The sequence below is a fragment of the Citrus sinensis genome, chromosome 5 (genome assembly GCF_022201045.2).
Source record: "Citrus sinensis cultivar Valencia sweet orange chromosome 5, DVS_A1.0, whole genome shotgun sequence".
NCBI lineage: Eukaryota > Viridiplantae > Streptophyta > Magnoliopsida > Sapindales > Rutaceae > Citrus > Citrus sinensis.
Window position 1 is genome coordinate 25,597,190 of NC_068560.1, and position 27,633 is coordinate 25,624,822.

Consider the following 27,633-nt stretch of genomic DNA (forward strand, 5'->3'; position numbering starts at 1 on the left):
ATTTTGCTTTTTGTTTTTTCACAGGGATAACTATTTGTAATTTGTCAATTCCACACCCCATAATTCTAGAACTGTTGGTGGTGCTTATGAATCTTAAATGGAGAACTTGGGGAAGCTCCTTGTCTGAAATTGACACCACGATGGCATTTGTCTATGTTGATTGTTCTGAGAAAGCTACTTGAAGACTGTGGCTAGAAAGTTCTCGTAACCCTTGTTTTAATTGGCCTTCTTATTGCTTCTGTTGTGCCAGTTGATGGTGTTTCCTTGTCCAGGTCAATATTGCAGGTAATGAGTGCTTTGGGAGGACAGAAAGATATGCTTGAATTGGTTCATTCCTTTTTGGTCATCACTTGATGTTTGAAATTTTTGGTATCGCTTTGCAGGTTGTTTTAGTTCCAGTTGCTCTTGGCCTTGGACTCAATACTTACGCAAAAACAGTTGTGATTTTTCTTCGACCTGTGATGTCATTTGTTGCTATGGTACCTCATTGTGCATTGGTAGCCCTCTTGCAATCAACCGAAGTCAGATTCTATCCAAGAGGGTCTTTAATTGGTTCTTCTGATATTTGACATTTCATGCAGTGGCATTTGCTGTAGGATAATGGATCTCCAAAATTCCATCTTTGGGGTACTTTCTTTCTTACTCAAGACTCAAGAGTATGTTATCCTACACGTGTTAAAGGGAGAGCCTGAGAAGAAAATTCTCCTTGTCATTGCCCTTGTTCAGTGGGCTCTGGTTAATTGCTAGCTGGTTTTAGGTTCCCAATGTGTTACCAGAAATAACAGAGCTCATTTATTTTTAGAATTTCACTGAAAATCGTAGGTTGTATAGATGAGTTTGTATGTTTAGCATAAATATTTTTTGAATAGTATGTTCAGAGTATGATGTGTTTATGTACTTGAATTGATTAGTTCTAAATGCACCAAGGAGCTTTTTTGGGGTAGAGGATTTCCTTGATGATGACAATAGCTGGCCATACACTTACAAGAAGGAGAAGAAATCAAAGAACACAACCAAGCATATTTCATTCAAACAACGCACTGTTGCATATATCGAACCATTTACACTTGACGTGTTCATCTCCAAGCGGTTTGTTTCAGCCTCACTCACCCATAGGGTGACTAGTAAGCAAGTAGCCGTTGCTGGCACAAACTCTAAAGACATCAAAGCAGTGCTCAGGTCCCGATCAGATATACCTGCATGTTTGGCCATTGGTCGGATTTTGGCAGAGAGGGCCGGAGAAGCAGATGTCTACACCGCTTCTTACACACCCGGGGAGCGGGATAAATTTGAAAGAAAGATTCGAGCTGTGGTTCAGTCCCTCATTGATAATGGAATTAAGAAGCTGCACTTGTTATTGAAATTACTTTTGTTCGACCATCGAACTGTTTTTAACTCTTTGCCTGTGTCTGTAAAGGCAAAATTGCGATTTTCGGAAATGAAAGAAGCTTTTGCGTTTTCGGCATTTTGGGTTCCGGTACGTGAATAATATGATATAATTTTTCACTGCTGGGTCAAATCTTTTTTAGCAGGATTTTTCATTTTCTCAGATTACTATACTAAACTCTGCTGTTGATTTTAAATGAATATGGACAAAAATTGTACAGGTCTAGCCCTGTACAATTTTAACTGTATACGGAAAGATTGACCGGACGGAGAAGGGTTTGATGATAAATTACTCAAAAAAGATAGGTGGTAAGAAAAATCCATAGAAGTACAGGGGGGAGGGTTAAAGAAATTTGGTTGTCTAAATAATATTTGCACGTGCCTTAAAAGGAAGGATAGCCTCCAACAACAGAACCGAACGTGCAAACGGCGTCGTTCCGCTCGGTCTCTTACCCTATCACTCAGATCAAATTTGATCCTCTCTAAGAATTTTTCTGTCTCTCTCATCGGATTGCATCTCTTAGGTATTAAGTTGGGCCTTACGTATGTATGCGTTTTTATTTTTGTAGTTTCTTATTCTGTGGTGTTAATTCTTTTTTGCTAAATTGTGATTGCTTGATCAGAAATTGGATTGTGTCATGAGATTTTGTACTGAACTGGATTATTTGTTAATTTAATTTTTCAATATTATGCGAAACTGAAACAATGTAAAAGCATGAGCTTGCTGGAAATTTTTGTTAGAAGTTATGGTTTTATTGGCTTCCTGTGTAAGAGTAAAGCAATGGCCGAATTTTGGGATAAGCTTTCATAGTAGCTGCAGTTGGGACTTAATAAATTGGGTGGGATGTTTTAGATGGTACTGAAGGGCTTGTAGTTGGAGCCGAGTTCTGAGCTTAGTGCGTAATTTAATGGTTCTAGATGCTTAAGAGTCCCTGAAATATTATTTTGATGTATTAAAATTGGCGCCACATAGTAGAATTCAGCGGCAAATTGATTTAGATGGTTGATGAAGATTATTGAAGTCTATTTATTTGGCCTAGAGGTAAAGGTATTGAAGACACATGTTTAATGACTATAACTGTCTGAAATTACTCTCTTCGCATTTTTTTTCCCGTGAAAAAATATGCTTAATAAGTTATGGGGGAGAAGAATAAAAAAGGATTAGAATAGTGGATTGTAATTGGTCTGTAGTTGTCCCATTATTTGCCAAGATGTAATATGGCGTGTTCAAAACTTAGGTGACATGTATTGCAACGATACCATTAGCTGAAGTCTTGTTTAGTGTCTTTTTTAGTCATTCATATAGTACTCACTAAATTGGAACCCGAGCTACTCAACTACGTCTGTCATCTCTGAATGAAAGTATGGAGTTAAACCTTTGCCATGGAAAGAGGGAAAGTAAACTAAGGTGGTTTTTGTGATGGTATGTTAGCATTTTTAAATTTCCTTTCTTTAATAAAATCGCACTTTGTTTTTAGCGGAAATTAATAAGATCGGATGGTATATTGTACTACTATGTGTTAAATGACATTTTGTACAATGTGCTTCTGGCTATGAAATAACTAACTATAAACGAGGACAGCTGGACAAGAAATGATGTTTTGAAAGTCACCTAGTAGTGTTTGTCGTAATGGTTTAATCTTGAAGGTTTTTTTTTTTTAATTTCAAATATTGATGCTAGAGACCTTGAACCATTTTTGAATGTTTAGAATGTTGTAACCGTTAGAAGCTTGCTTGTCACAAACTGATGGCTCAGATTATTGAAATGTTCATGAGAAAGCTAATCTGATTGCCCATTGTATATTATCAGACTCCCTTTTGTTGCAATCTTGTGATTGAGCAGGTCTCAAGATTCTGACCTTTTTCACCCCGCTTTCTGACAGGGGAATTTGCCTATCATTGTCAAGTATTTGGCAATTAGCCACCATCTGCTATATTCATTATGAAGGCTTTGTAAATTTATTTTTGTTTTTGCAAATTTTGATGCATTTTCACTTCTTTTGCTTCCTTCATTCCTTTGCTGGGCTTTTGAGTTTTATATTTCATATTGTAAATAGTGAACAACAGAATAATCCCTAAATTATTGTCTGCTGGGATCCTGGTTATTTGGGTAGACTATGGAACAAGAAAATGAAGAGAAGAAGGAAGCGGGGAATGCTCTGGAAGCCTCAGCTGAAGCAAAATCATCTGAAAATAAAATCCCAAAATCATTGAAGGCCAGATCTAAAATTGCAAAGAAGTCACCAGTTAATGACTTGAAGACCAAAAAGGCCAAAGTTGCTGGACGAGCTTGGCATAGATTCAAAAGGAAGAAGAACAATAATCTATTAGATGAGAAGAATGATAATAACAGCATTGAAGGAGAGAGTTCTAAGAAGCTAAATTCAAGGGAAGAAAACCTAAATCAGAACCTTTCAAAAGGAAAGGACCCCAAGACAAGCCAGCAGAGTAAAAAGAACCAAGAGGAGATTGGTGGGTTGGATAAGAATCACCGGAAACAAAGAGGTGAAGAGGAGATTGGTGGGGCAGATAAAAATCTCTGGAAACAAGGAGGCGAACAGAGGATTCCTGTGTCAGACAAGAGATTGAAGAATCAGAAGGAGAAAGAGAAACAGAGAGACACAGGAAGGAGCCAAGAGAAGGAAATGAGGAAAGATAAGCTTGGTGGTTTGATATTTATGTGCAGCAAGAAGACCAAGCCAGATTGTTTCCATTATCGTGTCATGGGTGTATCAGGTAGTAAGAAAGATCTTGTGCTGCGCATCAAACCTGGACTTAAGCTTTTTCTCTATGATTTTGATCTCAAGCTTATGTATGGGATTTACAAGGCATCCTCTTCTGGTGCGATGAAACTTGAGCCAAAAGCTTTTGGTGGAGCCTTTCCTGCCCAGGTAAATTTTTATTGTTGGATTTCACTTTAATCAATCTAGCCACATCTTTGTGCTCACAACTTTTGATTTCAGGTGCGGTTTGATATCCACAGGGATTCTGTCCCTCTCCCTGAAAGCGTATTCAAGAAGGCTATTAAGGAAAACTATGATGAAAAGCACAAGTTCAAAATTGAGCTCACTTCCAAACAGGTAGAAATTTCATATTTCCTTTGGTGGTTTTGTGACCATTTCGTCTTACAGCCTTGAATTCATGATATTTCAAGCTTTCATCCATGAATTTGTAATGTTTTAAAATTTTCTTCTCAGGTTAGGAAGCTCTCAGAACTTTTCCGACCAGTTGCTGCCCATTCAACTGCATTGCCTGTCCTTACCGTGCCTGTGCCAAAGGTTCAGGATAGGGAAATTCATGGAGTTAGAGAGTCAAACCGGGAAAAATTTGCTAGAGATCCATATGCTAGTGCTAGCTCTAGGAATTATAATGGATTGTCTCCTGAAAGGAATCGGCGCATTACATATGGAAAGGGATCTTCACTCCGAGAGGAAGCTCCCTGTGATTTATACATGACTGAAAAGGAGTATCGTGCTTATGGCCTTAAGGGGGAGAGGAAAACCCTGACTACTAATCACCTTTCTGCTCCTTTGGATCCCTACCAGAGGGGTCATGAGAGAGGGCAACAACACCTTCTCGGACGCCCAGATCCCATATATAGCGACACCATCCCTATATCCAGGGAACCTGCTCGTGCTGATCCTCTGCGCTTGACAGAGAGAGAATATCAAACTTATAATGTGGGTTCTAGACATGAACTGCCATCTAGAGTTTCCCCTGTAGCTACAACCTTGGACTCTTACCATAGAGATCCATATAATACTTACTATTATGGTGCTTCATCTGTGGACCCATATCTGCCACCTCCAAGGAGAGAAGACATCACCTCAGGTTCCTACTCCGCTGCTAGACAGAGAGAACATTATTTGGTTGGAACTGATCCCTTAAGAAGGGGAGAAACTGATCAAGCTGATAGGTTATACTCATTGTATGCCACAAGTGCTTTATCAAACTACAACAGGCAACACCCGTATGAAGGGCACCAGCCAGAATTGGTAGCTGCACCAGTATCATCAAGGTACTCCTTTTCTGGTCCATCTATGTGTTACCGATGACATTTTTATTATTCATCCTCTGTACTGTTTGTTTCTTCGTTAGCAAATTTCTTTCTATATTATGAGTCTTAATAAGGGTTTAATTGTAGACAGCTTTTTTGCGTTGAAAGTATATTTTAAACCTTTCAAACCAATTAGCTCTATTGGGAAACTTACGACTTCATAGAAAATATTTGTTGCATTTTGTCACTGATGGTCAGGCCATAAAATTAGTTGAATGCTGGTGTCAAGCAGTTGGCAATACAACTTTCTACCAATGATATAACTCTTTGCATTCTGTATTTTGTTCGACACTTAATTTGGTTCCATTATGTCATCATGTGTGCTTGATTGAGTTGCATGTTCATGCACAAGAATTTCCCATCGCAGCGAGAGTTCCTAAGCTACTTTTAGAAGACCTGGATTTGTCATTAACTAGCATATGACTTTTTTTGAGTCGAAAAGCCCACTGTAAAAGTTATCTGCTCAAAGCAAAAAAAAATGTTTCTGTGGGAGGAAAATTAAATTTTGGCGAAGTTTGCTTTGGGAATTTTGAAGATAACTTGTAAATTTGTTACCACATATTGAGTGATTCAAGGTTTTTAATACATTTCTTCCAAGGAATCAGTTTTGTTTGGCTTCTTAAACTGTGTTTCTAATCCAATATCTTAACTAACTTCGGCTGCCATATATATATATATATTTTAATCTTGACAAAAAGCTATTCAGTGTTATAATGGATTGTTATTGGAAATAATCAAATAAAGCCTATGAAGAATTAGAATTAAAGCTATATTTTGTCTTTGTGAAGGGAATATTTGACAACCAATCTACCGATATTTCTTTTTATTAAAACCTATACTCATTATAGCCTCAATCATTTCGAGATATACTGGAGAAATATTTAAAAAGTTGGTAAATTTTAATTTATTCTCCTCATAGAATGACGAAAATCTCAATTTACCCTTCGTTTTCATTCAATAAGGTGATAGCAGATTGAGGATGCGGTAATTTTTTTTTTTTTTTATTTTGGGAAAAAACATAAAAAAGAGATGCTTGTTCTTTGTAGGGTCGTTTGTAGAGGCAAAGGCTTAGCTCGAATGATAAGGACATTGCCTTCTTAGGGCCAAAGACGTGAGTTTGAGCCTTATCTTTCTGGAAATAAATCGAAGACTATCATTTTAAGTGAGGGGTAAATTGAAGTTTATTCTAAAATGTTATAAAACAACTTTAAGCCTTTTACAACTATTAATTGTCTGCCACTAACTCTTTTTTTTTTTCTCTCTAAAGTCTTTGTTACTCCTCATATTAGTAGTTAGCAGACATTCTAAATTTTCTTTTAACATTTTATTGTAACATTTTTTCTCCCCGAAAACGACAATGGCAAGATAATTTGACCTACCTGGACTGACTGAATTTGGATAACTTGTGTTACGCTCTCTCTCGTAATTCATAAAGACGACCACTTTGATTTGCACTATCCTTTCTGTGTCATTGTGCTCACGTTACAAGGGATGCGTCACGCCTGCAGTTGTCAAATTAAAGTTACATTACATTTACATACGTTAAAGACTTGATATGAATATTCTCTATCGTCTTTATTGACCTTTTTTTATCTTTTATTTTTCCTTGTGTCGAAAGAATCCTTCACTGATTGGAATATCCATGATGACTGGTTGCAATTGGAAGAGTCCCTGAAATTCATCTTTCATTCGATCTTAAATACTTTCTCCGAAAAATTAGAATACATTAAGATTTTATGAACTTGCTTGGTAGATCATTCAACTGCTTAATTGGTGCTGTTAATTAATTGATTATCTTCCCGGAAACACATTAAAGACTCTCACGGGGATTCATTAAACCTTTTCGCTACAAGCATCAGACATAAAAGCTTCATGATAAGAGCACAAGCCTATCGTCTTCAAAAGCTCCTTCAAAAAGCTAGCTATTTTCTTTATTGTCATTTCCATCCATTTTAACCCTCTCTTTTTCATTTTGTACAATTTTGACTTGACTCTGAAATAGAGAACAATGATATTTAGACAGAAAAATTTAATAGAATGTTTAAAAATAAAATAAAATTAGTCTCGATTTATCTTGTACTAGTTTTACCTTATTGATGTCAATGATTTTCTAAGAGAAAAAGAAACTTCGTTAATTTTACCTTTGTTTCATGATGAGGTAAAATATGATTTTTTTTTACTTTTAAAAGATTTCTTCAAATCATTTTCAAGTTGATTTATTTGGTTGGACGGTAAAATAGGTTTGGGGTTAGTCCATCCCTAATTTCTTTCTTTTTTTTTTTAATTTTTTTCCAGTTTACCATAAAATATTAGGTGTGTTGCAAGTGAGTTATGGATAAAAGGATATAACTATTTCTTCGTTGGAAATTTGAATAAAGAGATAGAGAAATTGGTAAACGAGTAGGAAATAATTTACGGGAAGGATAAGTAGATAAGATTAGTGCTGGAGCCGTCATGGACTCATTGCTATGCAGAATTAAAAAATCAAGCTTAAACAGTTTTGGTGAAATTTCTATATTGAAATTCATGTTAATTAATCATTCACACTTTAATGAAAGTATTAATAGCAGCCGTGTAACTCACTAACTCCCTATTAATTAATTTTTATAAATTGCTACCGGTAACTCCGTATTAATTAATTTATCACGCGTTGTATATACAGAGTAGCGTAACGGGATTTTTTTTTTTTTTATGTTGCTCTTTTACCCAATTAATTAATTAACATTTATAAATGATCACTAAGTATTCATGAGTATGTGACACATGAGCTTAAACATGAATCAATATTTGCTAGTGCATTGGCGGTTGGCACAAATAACTTCGATGATAGAGAGTGATTGGGAAGCATTAAGGGGATGGATCCTTTAATGATCTATTTTTAAAGCAAATTTCACTTAATATGTTTATTGGTTAAGTATGCATAGAGATTTCCAGACCTAATTAAAGACTTCAAATTAATGGTGAAACATCTTTGCAAATTAAACTAAGAAAAATTGAAAAAGTATTTTTATCATTTTATGCATGGAATTCCACGTCCATGCATGCATCTACCCAACAAATGCACTTGTAATTTAGTATGCATATAGTACATCACAAAATGTTGTCTTGGAAAAGTCTCAATGGATAACTCATGACATGTCATTGTACGTACACGCACAACGAATAATCCTTGCGACGACTTGCATAAAACAAAAAGGGAAATGTCTGTTTGTCCCTGTAGTTTAAGTACCCATGAAGGAGTCAATATATTTTGAGAAATTTACACCAATAGCCATAAAAATTTACGCGTTTTTCATCTTAACCACCCAAATAAACTTCTATCAACATTAGCCATAAAAAAGCCTTTGAGACCAAAATACCCCTTTCTCCCCCAACAATCTCTCTTTCTCCCATCTCTTCCAAACCGAAGAACCTCCCATCGTCGGCGGCCGTCGCTGGGCAACAGCAGTGATCTTCCTGACAAGGCTTGGCCTCAACCTAGAGATCGTGATCCTTGGATGCATGCGGAAGGCACGAAGATGAAGACCAGACCATGGCCTGGACGTTGGCCCTTGTATGGGGTGATGGAGAAGGTGAAAGATGTTTCAAATGATCTAACGGTTGATGAGTTTGTATGTTTTAAGGGGATCTTAGCATGTTAGAGAGCTCTTCCGATGGAGAAGGTGGTATCTTGGGTGAGTGAAATGGCACCGGAATCCAGTTTTGCGTTGCCATAAAGCAACTGTTTTGAAGTGTTGAACCTGGAGATCGTGATCCTTAAGCATCTGGTACACATTGCCTGACAGGACAACCATTTTTGGTGCCTGTCGCACTAAGCTTTGGTGCGACAGGCAAGCTTTGGTGCGACAGGCAGCCTGTCGCACCAAGCTTCGAAAACAGGTCGGCTTGTATCGCATCCTCTTTTCTGTCATTGCTAAACCCTTTTTGAGATCATTTAGCGCAACTGTAACTCTGTAAACATGCATTTGTTATTCCAGATATTTGTGCATGTAATCCCTGGAGTTTATACAGCAACAGAAAATACATGCAATCAGTCACTGTACCACCACCGTTTCCCGATTGCTTGTGGACAATAAAATATATACATCCAGCAAGAATTCATATGCTCACCAGAGATAATCTGATGAAGATGACAAGGATGAATCAAACAAAGAAACCCGTCGCCTCTTATTGGAAAGTTTGGCTCCTAGAAGAAACTCCTCTGTAGCCGAAAATTTACAGCTCGTGAGCAAGCAATCAATACTCTCATGGCATATTTTATCTTCTGCGGATGTTACTGTTATAGCTGTTGCATAAGGACAAAATTGCGAGAAACTTTCAACATTCAGGTGCCTTCTTCCCCATTTTAGGTGAATTCTGAGGCCTCGATTATGATGATTAAAAATGAAAGAACCTCTCAACTTAAATCTATTTTGCAGGGTGGTTCGTGCGATGACTTCTTAACTCATCTCATGTGTTGCTGTTGTGCGATGGTTCAAGAATGGCGTGAGCTTGAACTCAGAGGGTTTAGACTAACATGAAACTTGACAATTTGTCAATTTTCGAATGAAAAATGATTTGAATGCGGCAAAAATTCAACAACTTTTAAAACAATTTTACGCTTGCAAATGATTTTGAAGTTCTTGATGAGTAAGTTAATAAATTGCAAGTTTCGCATTTAAGATCCAATTGTTATTTACTTGGTAAGAAACAAGCTAATCTGTCCATAATCGTTAGCACAGGCAATTAATGCATGGGTATGAATCCATTGTTTTACCGCAATAATAATAACGTTTAATAATTTCTTTATACTGCCTGCAGCTCAAGAATTTTCTGTCATGATACATTGAACTTTTTCATTTTTTTTTTAAATAAATAAATCCAAGTTAAAACGTATTGCACTTGCCTTCAAACCCTCTGAGACTAACATGAAATCGCGTGGGGCCTCTTACACATAAAGTTCGTTCAACACATATAATATTGGAAAGTGAAAATTGGGTTCAACTAGCTATGGGCTCACATCATACATAATTCTCAAGTTTTTTTTTTAAATTGGTGCATGTCGCACCAAGCAAGGTGCGACAGGTGCCTGTCGCACCAAGAATTGGTGCGACAGGCTTGGTGCGACAGGTTGCCTGTCGCCAGATTCACCCACGACTCAGTTCAGCAAGTTTAGAAAATAACTCATACCACTAAGTGATGCCGATTAGTGTTGGATTCGGATAGATTATGATCGGATTTCACTTTTACCGTTGTCTTTTGCCGTCGCCGTTGGTTAATGATTAAGCTGCGTTTGGTTTGACGATCTGGGAGAAAGATTGTTGCTTTTGGTCTGTAAAGAAGGGTAATTTGGGGAGAAAGGCTTGTGTTTGGCTAATGTTGATAGAAAAAAGTTGAGAAGGTTAGTTGTGAAAATAATAAAATATTCATGGTTATTTTCGTAAATTTCCCATATATTTTTAGACATTTACTAAAAAAAATATATATTCTATATTTTTTTTGGATAAAATCTACTTAATTATTTTCTATCTTTCATCTGCTATATATTAAATAAGTTTGAATTTTAAACTTTATCATATAGAATTTTGCTTTGAAATTTATGTCCAACAATGAGTAAAAGAGATGTTCTGGATAATCTTTTAAAATATAATATTGACCAAACTAGGTAATTGACTCGAACTATGGGGCTTAAAATAATTTTTACCTATTTAAAAAATTTTTAAATTGTTTTCCAAAAAAAAAAGTAAATTAATTTCTATCTTTATTAATAAAATTATGACATAACTAAGTAATATTCATATTGTGGTGAAAACAACTTCTTGGTTTAGCGATGGACCTTACATGTGGAGGGTTGAAATCTTTTATGTATATACATGGTGTTAATAATAGTAATTAAAAGGGAGTGTGTATACCTCACGCCGGAGACCAAAAAGTGATTTGTCAAATCCTCGTACTCAATGACGAGCCAAAAGTGGATAATTATTGGTTATCCATTTTTGTACGGCTTTGAATGACTTTTTCTATTTTCTACATACTCCGCATCAGTCGTTGTGACGACTTAATTACGAAAACAACTCGAAGCTATCTAAAGTTCTGAACTGAATGAGAGAGGAAGCCAACTTGAATTACATTTTTTCCAGCATTTTTTTGGTCGAACGAACTATTTCACTTGGAATCATAATGAGTCGTTGTAAGGAAAATGTTGTTTTGATTATTACTTTTTTTAATATTCTTGTTTGCAGTATTTTAATTTGAGAGATATATAAGTCTCAAAGGAATGTCGGATTCTGTGCTCACATGATGAGCTATATAATATATGTTGGTTTTACTTAAGGTTGTTGTAATTAGTAGTTTTTTTTAAAAAAAAAATAATACAAGCACAACTCTAATAAATAATGGATAAAAATTCCTAATTAATTTGAATTCATCTCTCATTTGTCATTTAAAAAAGAAAAGAAAAATTCAATCTTGGTTTAACTATGAACTAAATGTTATTCTTTTCAATCATTAATTAATATTAGGTAGGTAGATCTACCAACACGGTTGCACCTAATTACCCACTATAAAATTTTATTATCAATCCCCCATGAAAAAAGTGTGCATGCCTATATATAATCGGACTTTATTATCAGTGTTATGGATAAAGGAATTATTAATTTTAAATTTATGATTATTTTAATCAATTTGGCAATATGTATCTTATCCTTGATTAATTTATATGAATGAATATCAAGTGTAACGTAAAATATTATTTGTGTTGCACATGACATGCGGACAAAAGAATACAAAGATTCCTTAAACAATATTCAAAGTATGATATAGAAAGTTGAATTTAACAAGATTCATGTACAGGAAGAAAAAGATTTAATAAAGTGAAACTTCTTTGCACGCGGATGCACGACCCAAGACTTGGAAATTAAATAGTGAAACTTCTTTACAAACTATAGAATCTACAATTTATGGAGAGTCTTGACGAGTATTTTATCATTTTATGCATGGAATTCCACGTGCATGCATGCATGTTCTCCACGCTTGGAAATTTTGCAAATGGCTTCTATACCTTTAATCTTTGAAAATGTCCTCTAACAAGACAAGTGTCTCAATTATTGGATAACATGTGCAGTCCTTGTAATTCATTAATAACACGTCCCTCAACAATCCATATTGCAATAAAGATTTTTACGGAAAAATTCTATAATACATCATACTACAAAGTTAGTCATTCAACAAATAAATAATATTTATATTTTGTAAAATTATCATGCAATTGATGATTATATCAAATTTAACTATATATATTATATATACATTAGATGATTGTATTGGTTTTAATGTATTGTAAAATTCTTGATTTTATGGGCATATAATATAGATTATCAAAGTTTAAGCGCGCCGTATAATGTGACACTTGAGTTACGTTTTTATACGTAACTCAATTTTACGTTCTATATAGATTATCCTGAGTTAAGTTTAAGCGCGCGCGCACACGCACACACATATATATAGGAGTGACTAATGAGCCTTTTTCTTTTCTCATTTTGAGAAAATCTCAAGTGCATAAACCGTATTATAACCATTTAGTGAAATTAGTTATGACATACGCATTCTGATTTTATTATACTTGAATTATCTTCTTCTTCTTTTTTCCAACTTAAATGTACACGTACGTGATCAATGACTATGGATTATGTAGAGGAGTTTATCATTTTATTGAAATTCTAATGATTGTCACAACATATTAAAGGGAGGTTGGCAGTTTCCTTCATGTAGAAATTAATACATACCATTTCTCTTCTTATTGTTTTCATAATAATCAATAACTTTCATTTATTATAATTTTATAGTATTATTCTTATTTTAAGATATTTTAAAATTTATTTAATTATTCATCTTTATTATAAATTAAATAAATTATATAAACAGAAATTGAAATAAAAAATTCAAATATTAGACATTTTATTCCACCCCATTGCAATTGTTGCTTGTTTTCCACGGATATCTTGATTACGTTTGCAAGCTTATGTTATAAGGGCTTCGTCATTGCCATTATTACGAAATTAAATAGACTACGATTGTTGACCTAGCTAATTTGAAAATTCCTCCATTGTTTATTATTTTTCCCTTTTTAATTTATCAATATCAGCCGTATCAAGTCATTCTTTTAATCAAAAACCTTGGGGAAGACGAAATATATATTAACTTACTGTCTTTTCTCAACAACTTTTTAGGTGAGATTAGTTTAATAAATTACATGATAAATAATACTCTTGCTTGAGTCTATATATAAGGATCCCCTATGTTACATGCATGTAATTTATAACCCTCTCACATGAATAGTGAGTGATGTGGGCTCCCTCACTATTTATGTGAAAAAGTTGTAAGTTACATGCATGTAACTTAGCATTAGCTCTATATATAATTATATATGATATAAATTTAAAATTCTTTTTTTTTTTGTCGTAATACATAGAATTGTTCGTACTATTATTATAACAAAATAATTAAAATTTATGAGTTGAAGTTGTCAGAAAAATAAACTTATATCCAATGAATGGCATTTGGAGGAACAAAATAAATCCGGAACTTTTTTACGCGGAAAAAAAATCAATTAACATTAATGACGTCCAAATGTCCAAATATAATGAGAAATTGAATTCTTCAATACCTTGCTGTTTCTTCATATTTCTTTATAAATTTACCGATTCTTTACTCTAAATTCTAGTATTTGTCTTCGTAGAATGTAAACTTATTCCCTAAGATATGGTTAAAAAAATAAAATAAAATCTAATCATTTGGTAGTGCGCAAACTAATATCATAGCTAAAATGAAGTTGGTAAATTTTGATATAACTATCTATTATTAATGATAATTAGGTGGGCCTAAACGTTCCAACTTCCAAATACAGTAAAACAATCCATCATCTACATTATTCTATATTTTGGAGAGAAAAAGGAATTAAAAAGTAGAAATTTCTTTACATTTTCGCCGGAGAAACAGAGTCAAATTCAAATACGACGACTCAAGCGCAAAAAGCCTATAAATAAAGCCCCGCTCCAGTTCCCTGTCAGAGGCTACGGATTTGAGAGATTAAAGAACATCAACCGAACAGTGAGACTCCGTACTCTTCACACAAACTTGCAAAAACTTTTAGGTAATTTTTTTCGATTAATTATTTAATTTTCGAGAATAAAGAGAGAGAGAGAGACAAAGAAAAACAGATGGGATTATGTTTGTCTGGGAGTGATGTGAGGGGAGGGAAACAAGCCGTAGGTGGGGCCCAGCTCCGGCCCACCAGCGCGGCTGATCACACCAATGTCTCTGGTCAAAATGACGCCGTTGATTTCTTCTTCAAATCTCGCGGCCTTCAAGCCCTTTTCACCCAAATCGAGGTATATGTGTGTACCTGAATTATATGAGTCTTTCACTGCCACTATTAATAAACTATTTTCAGTTAATTAATTAATTAATTAAAAATCTATGATTAGTTTATGTTTTTTAATTTATTTATAATTTTTTAAATCTGATTTCGTTCATGTTGGTAATTGTGATGGATTCTAAAATGGTCACGCGTTTGAAAATCTATTCTCAAATTATATTTGTTATTATTACTTATTTGATGACTTTTCAGTGTAACATCCAACAACTTAAATCGTCTATATTTGATAAAAGTTATTTGATAATTCGAACATAATTAGAGAGTAGATTCCTATTCAAGAATCAACCGCAATCCCAAACATGCCTTTTTTTTTTAATTTGTTCTGGTGGCTGATCTTTTGCTGGTGTTGGTTCGACTGTTTCACACCAAGCAACTGCTTTTGTTTTGCATATGGAGAACAGTAAGTTTAACTGCTTATACCCAATAACAACATTCTGTGAAGTGAATTTTAGATTAAGATTGGTTAAGGTAAATAAAAAAAGAATGGTGTTGAATGCACAGTGGCCTTGTGAACATTGAGAAAGTTGATGTTTGATCCTGTTGAATGCACAGTGGTTTTCCTGTGTATCCTCCAAGTTGACTATTCTTTTATGCCTCATGTATCAAATTTAACTCATACCCCTCGTGATCAAATTTGACTTATACCCCTTGTGAAGATTCCCCATGATAATGCTCCCCTGATTGGAACATGATTTTGTGAATGCTGGTTTGCATAAGACAAACCATTAACTTTGTAAAAGATCGTGGATTAAGGATTATGTTGCTACGAGGATAAGAATGTCTTTCCATAACATGGACCACCAAGTGATTGTAATATTCCTGTATTGATGTGGACCTTACCTGAGGATCTCCTTGCAAACTTTCCTGGAGAAAAGGCAACAAGTCATATGATAACAAATTAAATGTGGTTCAATGCTTGTAACTGACGTGTCACATCCTGTTGTTATATAAAACTTAATTACATATATTATTGCCTGCTTATAAGATTTAATATTAGAAGTGATTCTGTCAGAATCCGAAATGATGGTTTTCTGCATGTTCTGTTTATGACAGATATATATTGCCTGTCAGTTGACCCACATCGTCCTGACAATTTTCATTTCGTGCAACATATGCATGGATTACTCCTTTTCTGCTTTGTCATGTATCTGTATTCGTTCTTATGTTTTTGAATATATATTGCAGTTATCTTTATCTGCTTCAAAGTTACGTGATCTTGACATCGCATCAAAGGTACGCCTTCATATTATTGTTGTCTTATGTCTAATAATGCTGTGATAGTCTTGGTGATTGATTCTCATGTTATCTTGTATCCTCCTTATATGATCTGCTTATTTGTTCATAATGGCCTTGTCAATATCCTTTCTCTGTTCATGAAGGGTCTAGCGATATATGATCTGAATAACGCTTAGTGCTGGCACCAAAATTCTAAACTTAGACAAAGAAGAATAGTTTGTTATATACACTGTCTATCTCCAATGTAATCCAGTAAGGAGCAGTAACTTGAGAGTTCCAGATAATGTATAACAAGTCATGGCTGGTGGTTTTATTGTTTTTGCAATTTTGTGCACTAGTCAAATATGTTATATGTGCAAGATAAAATTCTTTGATAATGAACATTTATCAGCCGTATATCTTTTTACTGGCTGATACTAGCATACATAAAATGCTGCTGTATTTTAACGATGGATTACTAACTAAAGTTATTTAACTAATAAATGTCTATATTTATATGACAACTAAAGTTATTTAACTAATATATGTCTATATTTATATGACATAAGTGGATACATACCCATATGCCTTCTGTTTTTTTTTTTATTTTTTTTTTATTTTTATATTCACAAGCAAATGTATTTACATGTCTTTTTGTGTCATAGAGTGATCCCATGGCAGTTGTGTATGCAAAGAAAAGAGATGGGAGGCTGGAGGAGATTGGACGTACAGAGGTGATTATGAACAATCTGAATCCTGCTTGGATTGGAAAGATTTCAATTGCTTTTCAGTTTGAGATCATCCAGCCCTTGGTGTAAGTTTTTAGTGTGTTCTTTTTAAAGTTTTTTTTTTTTTGATAGGTCATGCGCTTAAGCCTTGCTTGATTTGATAATATTTAATGTTTTCGAATTTCTTAATGTTTTTCTTCTTTTTCCAGCTTTCGTGTGTATGATGTGGATACCAAGTACCACAATATTCCAGTGAAGGTATATAAAAATTTCTTAATTATTTTTTTTTCTCTCAATTCAGATGTAAATGATACGCACATACTTCAGTTCCAAAGTTTAGAGTTAGCCAAGGCATTTGACTGATCCATTTGTTGTCTAAGCATACGTCTAAACTAAATTGCATCAGCAATAGTTTCTATCAATTTCGGGAAATTTGGGAATACTTGATTGATTATAAACTAACATTTAGCATGGCAAGAAAGAAACTTAAAAAGTTGGCTGTCATATACCATAAACAAATCTTAAGGCCAGGGTAGTTATTATGGAACTTTCTGCTATTGCATCTTGCAAGGTTTGACATATTTGTCCTGCTACCATAACTGGGAAAGAACAATTTTTCTGATGGTCCTTACTGCTAAATTTTCTTTTTTCCAAAGTGGAATTTTGATCTATGTTGCTAAAAACAATACAGTTAAATAGTTGCTGCCATGACCTAAAGAAGTTTCTGTAAAAAATGACCATATTGTCAGTATTGAAATGGATAAGTATATCTTTAGAGCCTATGATGTATTCGTCTGTGGAATTTGAGTCAAAATGAAAAAAATTTGACGGTTATAATCCTAGAAACTGTAATCATTTGGAAGCATTTGCTGAAAACAGTTAGATAATCTAAAAATGTGATGATTATTTATGTCAATTGTAAATGGTATTAACATTACTGGGAAAAATGATAAATATGTAAATTTATGCCAGTGGAAAGAGAAAATGAACAAATCCAGATGGATTCTAAGACATTAAGTAGGAAATCTAGTGTTCTTTTGATTCTTTGCAGCAGTGATCCCTAATTACTTTCAAGTCATTATTATCTCATGACAAAATATTCGTTGAAGTGTGAAGTTTAAAGCTCAAACTTCTTATTTACATTGCCCTGCAGATGCTAAAGTTGGAGGATCAAGACTTCCTGGGAGAAGCTAGTTGTGTTCTCTCTGAGGTAAGTTTCTGGGTTATATTTTGTTTGATGAATTTATGTATTTTCTCTTTATTCAATGGGCAAAATATGCCCATCTAATTTTCTGTAAAAATCTGTTTCCTATCGAAAAAAGGGCAAAATATTCTCAGATGCTTTTTACTAGCATTCGTCTTCTTCTTTAGCATTCTTCTTTTGCACTAACAAGTGTCATATTTTCCTTTTAAATGCAGATAGTGACCAAACAAAATCGAACTTTAACCTTAAAACTCCATAACAATTATGGACTTCGAGTTTCAAGAAACTTTGGGACACTCTCTGTCCATGCTGAGGAAACGGTTGCTTCCAAGAGTGCTGTTGAAATAGCATTCCGTTGCTCGCATTTGCAAAATGTAGACCTGTTTTCCAAAAGTGTAAGTTCTGACAAAGTAGCTAAGTTTGGAGGTTCACTAATTAATCTATTAATTTAGATGCTATTTCTTCTTCTTCTTATATTCTATAGGATCCATTCTTAAGAATATCTAGAATTGTTGAGAGTGGAAATTCTGTTCCTATCTACAAGACTGAGGTGATAAACAATAACTTGAATCCCATTTGGAGACCAATAACTTTGAGCATGCAACAATTTGTGAGCAAGGTAACCTTGTCATCTTCTTGTGTTTGTTACTTAAATGTATATTAGGTAGTGAAGTTTGGTCATGGGGAAATGTTTTTTAGTTTATGATTCTCTTTGGTACAGGAAAACCCATTAATCATTGAATGTTTTGATTTCAATACCAGTGGAAATCACGTACTGATGGGGTAACTGTTAAATTTCTTAATGTCATCAGCTTCCCTCTTTTATCCTTTTGCCTTTCTGATGTCAAGGTTTTCTATTTCTGTTATTAGTAAAATTCAGAAATCAGTTGGAGACCTGGAGAAACTTCATCAAGAAAGAACTGGTGCAACTTTTATGTTACCATCAACTCAACGTGGCCATGACAAGGTGTTTATTCTTTTTTGTTTTAACTCCACCAAAGGTGTTTGTTCATGCTTACGGTTTTTGATAATTTAATATCACTTTATTTTTTATCTGACTTTTTCCTAGGTTCTGAAAAGTCAGTTGTTTGTTGAAAAGTTTGTTGAGAAAGAGCAATATAGTTTTCTGGATTACATATCTAGTGGCTTTGAGTTGAATTTTATGGTTGCAGTCGACTTTACAGGTAATTAGAAAGAGATTACTTGTTGAAGATAAATTTGCAATATAATCTTTTTGTTTTGTTTATTTCCTCTTATGTGGTCCAATTTCATCTTGTCTCTCATTAAATGCAAAATCATCCAGCTTCAAATGGAAATCCTCGAAATCCAAATTCTTTGCACTATATTGATCCTTCAGGCAGATTGAATTCTTACCAGCAGGTAAGGCTTTGTTATGACTCACACTTTGACAAGTGATCTCTGAACTCTGAAGGTCATAAAATGGTCTTTTTGTCCAGTGTTTTCGACTTAGAAAATGCCTGTGACTTTCAAGTCTTTCTATGGCCATCATAGTGAAATACATATTTCAATAGTTTGTAGAAGTTGAGAGAGACTATCACTGATTAGTTATTGGCCTCTTCAACCATTTACAGGCAATAACGGAAATTGGGGAGGTCATACAATTTTATGATTCTGATAGACGCTTTCCTGCATGGGGATTTGGAGGGAAGACATTTGATGGCACTGTATCACATTGTTTTAACTTGAATGGAAGAGCAGGTGGCTTTGAGGTAGGGGTAGCTGGAGTTCGCAACGTTGCTATAATCCTTATTTGGTTGGCTTGTCTCCCATAACTTTTCATTTTTAATAACAAACAATATAATATGTTTCTACATTTTTTAAAAAATTTCCTTGGAATTTTATCCTAAAAGATGTGTATTTTATCCTCTTCCATTTTTTCATTAACTGCGTTTCTTTATTTAATAGGTAGATGGAGTTGAAGGCATTATGGCTGCTTATGCAAGCGCTCTAAACAATGTTGCTTTGGCAGGACCGACTCTGTTTGGTCAAGTGATCAACACAGCTGCACGAATTGCTGGACAGTCCCTCTCATACGACAGAAGCAAGTATTTCGTCTTACTTATTATAACGGTGATTACAATGATTCTATATATTCACAGTTTTCTCTTTGTATCATTCTTTTTGGGTGATTTGTAAATTTGCATTGTCTATTTAGGATGGAGTTCTGACAGATCTCCAAGAAACAAAAGATGCTTTGGTAAGGGCTTCTGATCTTCCCCTGTCAATTCTAATTGTGGGTGTGGGAGGTGCAGATTTTACACAAATGGAGGTACACAATGTTTTCCAACTGGAATATCTTCTTACTAGCATTGAACTTCTTTTTTCTATAGTTTGATAGATTCAATTTAGAGTACATATGCAGTGTGGTATTATCCCACTTTTGTTGCAGATTCTTAATGCTGATAACTTTGTTGGCAGATTCTTGATGCTGATAATGGCCGTAGATTAGAGAGCTCTACTGATCGGGTAGCTACCAGAGATATAGTACAATTTGTTCCAATGCGAGAAGTTCATAGTGAGTGCATATGATTCTTTGACAAAATTAGTTCAAAATATTGAATTTGGGAGTTAATTCACAAAAGTTTCTGAATTTTTTCATGCGTTAACAAACGAACACATTGTTTTCTGAACAGGTGGGCAAATTTCTGTTGTACAAGCACTTTTGGAGGAGCTGCCTGGTCAGTTTCTGACCTACATGCGCTGCAGAGATATCAAACCACTCAATGTTCAGATGGCCCAAACATGCGCTTGAGTAAATATTCATATGTTTGGAAAGGATACAAAACCAAGCCAAACATATTAGACAAAACCAAGCCAAACATATTAGGCTATACAGACATAACATAGCAAAAATTGATAATGGTACATTACATATGTTAGGATATAGTGGTTTTAGATGATGGTAAATTACATATGTTAAGATATAGTGGTTTATAACTAACTTTTGATGGCTTAATGAATTGATTGAATTTGTATTTAGGTTCTATCAATGATCTCATATTCTTCCCATCCATGTCTTTCGATTTTTATTATTCCCTCTACCCACTTGTTTCACAATTGTTTGTGTCTGATGGCCTAAAACTCCAATTTCTATTGCTGTATTATCATCTTTGTTGAATATTTACTACAATGAACATGTGCTGAATGTCTACTTTTACTACTACACCCGCAATCTAACACATGGCTCACGTGCACACAAGACAAGTCTGATTCACACATCTTTAATTTAGATTCTTATATAGTCTTTCAAGATGTCTGAAACGGCATAGATGAAGGACCCTTCCACCATTCATAAATTTCCGAAAGTGTTGTATTATAACTCTTTGAAACTGGGTTTGAGTAATCAAGAGAAGCCAAAATGTAGAACAATAACAATAAAAAATGAAGGCCCTCTTACCGTCTTAACTTTGATAGAAAATACACGAGCTGCATACCATGTCTCAGAAATTTCAATGAAAATTGGCCTCATTCCTGATGCTGCACAGAAGGTTGGCCTGAATCATCTTTATGATTTTGGACTTCCTGTAAACAACGAACAAAACAAATTGAAGGTGAAAGCAGGAACAACAGTTTTCAAATAAAATGGGAGTGCTTAATCTAATTGAACAGTAACTTTTGGGTCTCTCAGTAATGAATACGTACCTTTGTTTCAAGATATATCTGTTGTATGGTAGAATTAAGGTCGCCCTTCCAAGTCCAATACTCACCAGACAGCCAGCGTTTCTCTACTTCGTGTAAACTGGGAGTGCTTAATTCTTTTCCAGAGAAAATCTTCATATTGGGGCATTTATCCACACTTAAATATGTCAAAGCTGGGAACTTGAAGGCGCAGTTGCCAGAGCAGAAGCTTGTAAGTCTTCTTAAATCACAAAGCTCCAAGTCCATCAACTCGCTGAAAACAATTTCATCTTTTGCAGCATTTCCCTCATCATCTGCTACTACTTCTGTTATCATGCTGCAGTCAACGATACTCATCTCTGTCAGTCGTACCAAACTCTTTGCTGTCGAGGATGTTAGCACATTTATCAATCCTTTGCATCTCCACACCTTCAAAGTTGTCAGATTCTGAAACGATGTTGAAGGTGGCACTAGATTAATCAAATGGTCACAATACTCAACTGTTAGATGAACCAAATTGTCCATTTTGGATTCCTGGATCAAAATATGCTTCAGATCACAACAATTGTGTAGATTCCTTATCATTCCCTTCGTCCAATTTTCTACTCCATATGATGGCTTAACGCCCCCAACATATCCTCCTCCCCTTATTGTGAGTTCTCTTATGCTGTGAAATCTCTGAAGGAAATCAAGTGATGAAATAGTAGTTGACTCTTCAAATATAACATCAAGAAAGTTGAGTTTGCAAAACATGTCCTCTGGAAACTCAGCTGCCATTGGTATCTTCTTTCCTTCAATGGTCAAATATTTCAAATTGGGGAATACCTGGTTGGATGCATGATAAATCAGGACCAAAAAGAAAATGTAATGCCAATTATTAAGAGTAAATTTTAAATCTTGTACGTACCTCTTTTGTCAAGTCATGAGCAGTTAAAAGGAATTCAGGACACCTTATTACTTCTAAAGTTTCCAATGTTGGAAATTCAATGTGCACATCTCCTGTGCAGAAGCTTGTGAGCTTTTCGAGATCTACCATCTTTAGAAATTGTAACTGAGGGAACACAACATTCTTCCTTTCTTGCTGGTCTATGACTATTATCTCTTCCAAAATAGGGCAGTCATCTATCTCAAGGTGTTGGAGTCGAATAAAGCTGTTAACTATAGAAGATGAAAACAGACATCTTAATTCCCCACAGCCATATACAATCAACCGGGTTAAAGTTTGAATGCCACAAGACATGGCCGGAAGTTGGCTTTTCCAAATCCTCTCCACATTTACATTATACAGCTCCAAGGTCTCCAAGTTTGGTAACCCACCCTGTTCACAAAACTTTCCAACCGTTATATGAGGAGATCAAAGTTAGTATATAAGTGCATTCAGAGTACTTTTTCTTTCATCCGAGAATGTATTTGTTACACCTACGTTACTCGGGATGAAAATTTTAATATAATTATGAAATATGTTCGTTAATCCCTGATTCACTCTAGCCTATATTTCCTAGGAAAGGAGAATATATAATAAAGCAGCAACAAAAAAAGGAAAAAATCATAAGAATATGACCATTGGATCATTAATATCCGACCTTGAGGAAAAATGTATTAGGAACGTTGACATGGTCCTCCAAAATGATTTCATTCGATCGCATTTCACTTGTCGATTCCTTGCATCTCTGTTTAGAACATAGTCATACTCATAAGAAATGAAGAATCTGTTTTTTGCACTGGCTGCTTTGATATGTTCGAAATTTAGGAAGATCATATCATACCTTTGACTCTTTCGGACTGGGGGCTTGACAACCTTCGACCCAGAGATGCTTCAGTTGGGAAGAATAAGAGCCCAATTTGTTATTAACTAATTCAATGATATCTTGGTCTGGCAATCCAGATAAACAAAGGTCTTCAATTCGCTGAAGTTGCACGATATGCCCACTCTTGAAGCTGATACAATTGTCGGTGCCAAGGAGGAGTCTGAATGTTCTAGAACACGTAGGTGAGGTATCCTCCCAACACCAACGTCCAATACATATTCTGTACCTTTCCAGCTTCTCGAAGAACAGCCCCTTCGGCAGAGTGTTGACATCTGGGATGCATAATTCTAAGGTGGTCAAGTTAGGCAAATGCTTCAACTCTTCAAGGCTTGCATTCTTGACCCCTGCAGCTTCCACCTCCACCTCCCACTTATTAAAGCTACGAATGTATAATTCCTCCAAATGGGATAAATTTGATAAAACATTTGGGGGAATAACCTGTAGTCTGTCACAGTCTCTCAAATCAAGCGACCTTAACCGAGTCAATTGGCCTATTTCCACAGGCAACTGCTCAATATAAGAACCCCTTAAGCAAAGGATTTCTAGGTTCTTTAATTCTCCTATAACAGCTATATCTTGCAATTCGCTGCAATACAAACACAATGTTCGAAGGTTTGTTAGGAGACCAAGTGATGAAGGCAGTAATGATAGATGCATATAAGTCAAGTCTAAAACTCTGACTTGCGTCAACTTCCTGAAAAAATTGTCTGGAAGTGTGATTAATGAAGATTTCTCAGTCCACAAAGAGAGAAGTTGCAGTTGAGGACATTCCAAAACTTCAGGAAGAAGAACATTCATCTTGCTGTCGTGTAAGACAATCGAAGTGTAAAACTTAAGCGCACCTTCATCTAGCCATTCCCGTGAATTAACCAGTTCATATCTCATCGTAAGCACATTTTGTTCTCTGGTTGCAATTGCTATGGCAACATCACGAACAACATCATGCATAGAAAACCAATGTTCATTTTTGCTTCCATGCTCAAGCAACATACAAGAAGCCTTGAGTTTGTACACCAATGTATACACTCGAGCTCGTGCTTCTTCCATCCTATTGATGCCTTGAAACAAACCCAAACCCATGCCATACATTAACACGTCATTAATGGACGATATGTAGGTGTAGCCTATTAGCAAAAAGATCTTCTTGAGCTCCTCTCCTTCTAATTTGTTGTAACTCAACTCTATAGCTGAATAAGCAGCCGGCTGTATATCTTTAAAGTTCGTTGAGGAAGGCCTTCTTAACTGTCCCAAAGCGTCCTTCCATTCAAATAATCTCTTATTTCTCAACGCCCTCGCTACTGTTACAATGGAAACAGGCAAACCTGCACATTCATTTGCCACCTCCGTTGCCACCCATTTGAATTCACTGCTTTCGATGTACTCCCCTGCCATCTTCTTGAATAGACTCCAAGCTTCGTCTTCTCTTAGAACGCCAACTGAGAAATTATGTCGGCAATCCATCTTCCGTGACAGTATATCTTCACTTCTTGCCGTCATCAATATTTTACACCCCTTGTGATTATCTCCGTGAGGAATTCCTACATCCTGCAAATCAACACTTTCCCAAACATTATCTAAAATTACAAGGATTTTTTTCTCATCCTTCAATCGATTATAAAGACTCCTTGCCCTTCCAGATTCGGTCTCTTCGAAAAATATGAGACCTAATTTATCAGCGATTTCTCCTTGAATCTTTCTTATGTCTGGAATCTGGGGCACCTCCACAAAAATCACTTGATCAAAGAGCTGGTCTCTCTTGAACTGAATAGCAACCTCTTTTGCTAGTGTCGTCTTTCCGATGCCGCCCATTCCATAAATCCCAACCATGTTCACATCAGGATCTTGTAATGCACGAAGTGCATTATTCAAAGTGGAGATTCTTGATGCAAATGCCTCGTAGTCTTTGTTAGATACAAGCCTTATGTCCTCCAGAGCTTTACGGTAGGAAATTCTATCAAATCTCCCAGCTTCCCGAAGTTTGACAGTAGCTTCGAATTGCCTCACCGCTTCCTTGCTAAGCTGATGGCGGGTCTTCAAATTTGGACACAGCCCCATGAAACAACGCTTGTTTGCTTTATCTGCATCGCCTGTAAATTTCTCAGCCTCAGTAATGATGTTGTTGACACTTGCAAGCCATTTCTCAACGTTCTTTTCGATCTCTTCTCCTTTTCTTTTGGCCTCATCAACCCCGTGCTGCATGCTGGCACCGTCATCCTTGAGCTTCTCAAGTTCAGTCTTGAGATTCCCAAAGTTGCTCTTGTAGTTGCGCACATAACTCAATTGCCTTTCAGTGGGAGGACCCAAGCACTTTGCCACTTCTAACACAACAGTCAGTATGCTTTCCACCATCTTCAATTCTTTCCCTTTTCTCTCTTTTTTTTTTTTTTTTAAATTTTAGAATTTTGTAAAGTATGTAGATGTGAAGTGAAGCGAACCAAAAGGAAACTGAACAGAGACAACAACTAAAAAGATGTAGAGATGAAGAAGAAGAGAAGGGATTTATTGACAGCGTAAAAATACATCAGAAGAGTACATACAGAACAAAACAGAGACGAGTGGACAGGGAACAGAGCAAAACTAAATAAAGAAAACAGACACTCGTACGATTTGATCGTACTTATGTTGAGATCCGAAGATTGTAATAACTAAAGGTGTAGCTTGATCCAGTGAAAGGTCGAAAGAGTTGATGGCAAAAAGGAGCAAATCTTGAAGAGTAAAAACGATCAAGATGATTGAGTTTGTTGACTGGGATGGAGAAAGACTTGGATAGTTAGGAGATGTGCGTCGGACTAATGGTAGCCAATTATTTGATGTTTACAGCGGGATTCACTGACTTTATATTTTAAAAAATTTAAGTCAGCAGAATTAATTCTTTTCATTGAAATGAACGCACAAAGAGTGGAGAAAGGATGTGAAAAAGTTAATGCGAAACGTGAGGTGATGAGATAGTTAAGTTCACTGATGCTCAATTGTCAATTTTATTAAAAATAAAAAATAAAAAATAGTGAGAATCCGAAAGTCGAAAGCCAATAGATTTCATAATGGGATTCATTCAATATTCCATCACGGAACCGAACACCAATAGGTTAATCCCACCAGCCACCACCTCAGCTTCCACGCAAGTTTCCCTCATTTTTGAATAGTTGGCCCACTCCTCAAGTCTTTGTCGACAAAAAAAGAAAAAGAAAAAGTAAACGATGAAACTCGGGTGGATCACAACTTGTATAAAGATTCCTGATAGTTGCTAATGCTGCCGACATGATCTTCCAACTTGGAACTTGTAAGATCGGTCAAGCTTTCTAGTTTCTACAGTAGCGATTAATTAATGAATAATGACGACGTTAGTACAATGAGAGTATTTGAGGTAATTGATCAAACAAAAAGATTGCCCACTCATGATCTAATTGCCTAAATTAATAAAAATGCTTAGCCTCAGCTGACTTGTTCCAAATCACTAAACAATTTTTTGATTCTTTTACTTATTAAATATATTAGTTTTTGCTAATGGATACTAAGTTGAATGCCAAAGATGATCAGTTTTGATTATTTGACGACGTTAGTACAATGAGAGTATTTGAGGTAATTGATCAAACAAAAAGATCTAATTGCCTAAATTAATAAAAATGCTTAGCCTCAGCTGACTTGTTCCAAATCACTAAACATTTGAGCAGGTATTTTCATCTTTTCGTTATCACATTCCTCTAATCAATTAGCTAGCGTTAATCAACAAAAATGATTAATAACGTAAATGGAGGAACTTGGGCTCAAATCTCTAAATTAAACTCGTGATCATTAATATAAGCAAACTACAACAAGTCTATCTTTTTTTTTTTTTTTTGAAATGACAGAACTTCTATTAATCACTTGAAAGGAAAAGACTTACATGAGTTGGAATTTCCTCCAACCAAATTACATCGCTCGGATTACTAACGGCATATTTAGCTAATCTATGAGCGGTTGTATTACCGCTTCTCAATACATGATTGATTTTGAAGCTCTTTTTTACACCCATACAGCCTTTAATCTCATCAATTAACTAAGATATTTCCTTCACGCTTCTATCTGACCCTTTTACCAAGCTGACAGCAGTCTTTGAGTCTGATTCTACCATTAGCGGCACCAATCCAGCATCTATTGCCATTTTAATTCCAAAATATATAGCTTCAGCTTCAACATATTCA

General features: G+C 35.3%; 3 protein-coding genes across 10 annotated transcripts; 2 read left to right on the forward strand and 1 right to left on the reverse strand.

Moving 5' to 3' along the window:
* Positions 1-1,741: 1,741 nt before the first annotated feature.
* On the forward strand, positions 1,742-5,575 carry LOC102611357 (uncharacterized). Of its 5 annotated transcripts, none has more exons than XM_052442914.1 (5): positions 1,777-1,910; positions 2,681-2,809; positions 3,270-4,277; positions 4,350-4,466; positions 4,584-5,575. In XM_052442914.1, exons 3-5 carry the CDS (start codon positions 3,504-3,506, stop codon positions 5,439-5,441), a joined length of 1,749 nt encoding a protein of 582 aa, XP_052298874.1. In that variant the 5' UTR covers positions 1,777-1,910; positions 2,681-2,809; positions 3,270-3,503; the 3' UTR covers positions 5,442-5,575. The 5 variants fall into 5 exon arrangements, with proteins under 5 accessions (XP_015383882.2, XP_006471836.2, XP_006471839.2 ...); XM_006471770.4 differs by having other exon boundaries at positions 3,501-4,277; XM_015528396.3 differs by lacking the exon at positions 2,681-2,809 and having other exon boundaries at positions 1,742-1,910.
* Positions 5,576-14,353: 8,778 nt separating this feature from the next.
* Positions 14,354-21,035, forward strand: LOC102606625 (protein BONZAI 3-like). 4 transcript variants are annotated; one of them, XM_052442901.1, is made up of 16 exons: positions 14,356-14,811; positions 16,044-16,091; positions 16,739-16,887; positions 17,011-17,059; positions 17,955-18,011; positions 18,221-18,400; positions 18,490-18,624; positions 18,727-18,788; positions 18,876-18,972; positions 19,075-19,189; positions 19,309-19,385; positions 19,598-19,735; positions 19,932-20,096; positions 20,182-20,295; positions 20,445-20,541; positions 20,660-21,035. In XM_052442901.1, exons 1-16 carry the CDS (start codon positions 14,641-14,643, stop codon positions 20,776-20,778), a joined length of 1,773 nt encoding a protein of 590 aa, XP_052298861.1. In that variant the 5' UTR covers positions 14,356-14,640; the 3' UTR covers positions 20,779-21,035. The 4 variants fall into 4 exon arrangements, 2 of the variants coding, with proteins under 2 accessions (XP_052298861.1, XP_052298862.1); XM_052442902.1 differs by lacking the exon at positions 14,356-14,811 and adding an exon at positions 15,121-15,258; XR_008055427.1 differs by lacking the exon at positions 20,660-21,035 and having other exon boundaries at positions 14,354-14,811; positions 19,932-20,071.
* LOC102619781 (probable disease resistance protein At4g27220) lies at positions 20,599-26,273 on the reverse strand. Its single transcript, XM_052442893.1, has 6 exons — positions 23,411-26,273; positions 23,228-23,314; positions 22,552-22,962; positions 21,669-22,469; positions 21,424-21,548; positions 20,599-20,726 (listed from the first exon to the last, which is right to left on the reverse strand). Exons 1-5 carry the CDS (start codon positions 25,799-25,801, stop codon positions 21,492-21,494), a joined length of 3,747 nt encoding a protein of 1,248 aa, XP_052298853.1. The 5' UTR covers positions 25,802-26,273; the 3' UTR covers positions 20,599-20,726; positions 21,424-21,491.
* Positions 26,274-27,633: the final 1,360 nt, after the last annotated feature.

What these genes read in the sequence shown, in the direction of transcription:
- LOC102619781 (XM_052442893.1), bottom strand. Translation starts at nt 25,801, where the DNA reads ATGGTGGAAAGCATACTGACTGTTGTGTTAGAAGTGGCAAAGTGCTTG. An exon ending in CCAGTCCGAAAGAGTCAAAG is followed by an intron (nt 23,315 to 23,410) that starts GTATGATATGAT and finishes TGTTCTAAACAG; the next exon opens with AGATGCAAGGAATCGACAAG. An exon ending in AGATATATCTTGAAACAAAG is followed by an intron (nt 21,549 to 21,668) that starts GTACGTATTCAT and finishes CGTTGTTTACAG; the next exon opens with GAAGTCCAAAATCATAAAGA.
- LOC102606625 (XM_052442901.1), top strand. Translation starts at nt 14,641, where the DNA reads ATGGGATTATGTTTGTCTGGGAGTGATGTGAGGGGAGGGAAACAAGCC. An exon ending in ATCTTGACATCGCATCAAAG is followed by an intron (nt 16,092 to 16,738) that starts GTACGCCTTCAT and finishes TTTGTGTCATAG; the next exon opens with AGTGATCCCATGGCAGTTGT. An exon ending in GAAGAGCAGGTGGCTTTGAG is followed by an intron (nt 19,736 to 19,931) that starts GTAGGGGTAGCT and finishes TTTATTTAATAG; the next exon opens with GTAGATGGAGTTGAAGGCAT.
- LOC102611357 (XM_006471770.4), top strand. An exon ending in GTGGAGCCTTTCCTGCCCAG is followed by an intron (nt 4,278 to 4,349) that starts GTAAATTTTTAT and finishes TTTTGATTTCAG; the next exon opens with GTGCGGTTTGATATCCACAG. An exon ending in TTGAGCTCACTTCCAAACAG is followed by an intron (nt 4,467 to 4,583) that starts GTAGAAATTTCA and finishes TTTTCTTCTCAG; the next exon opens with GTTAGGAAGCTCTCAGAACT.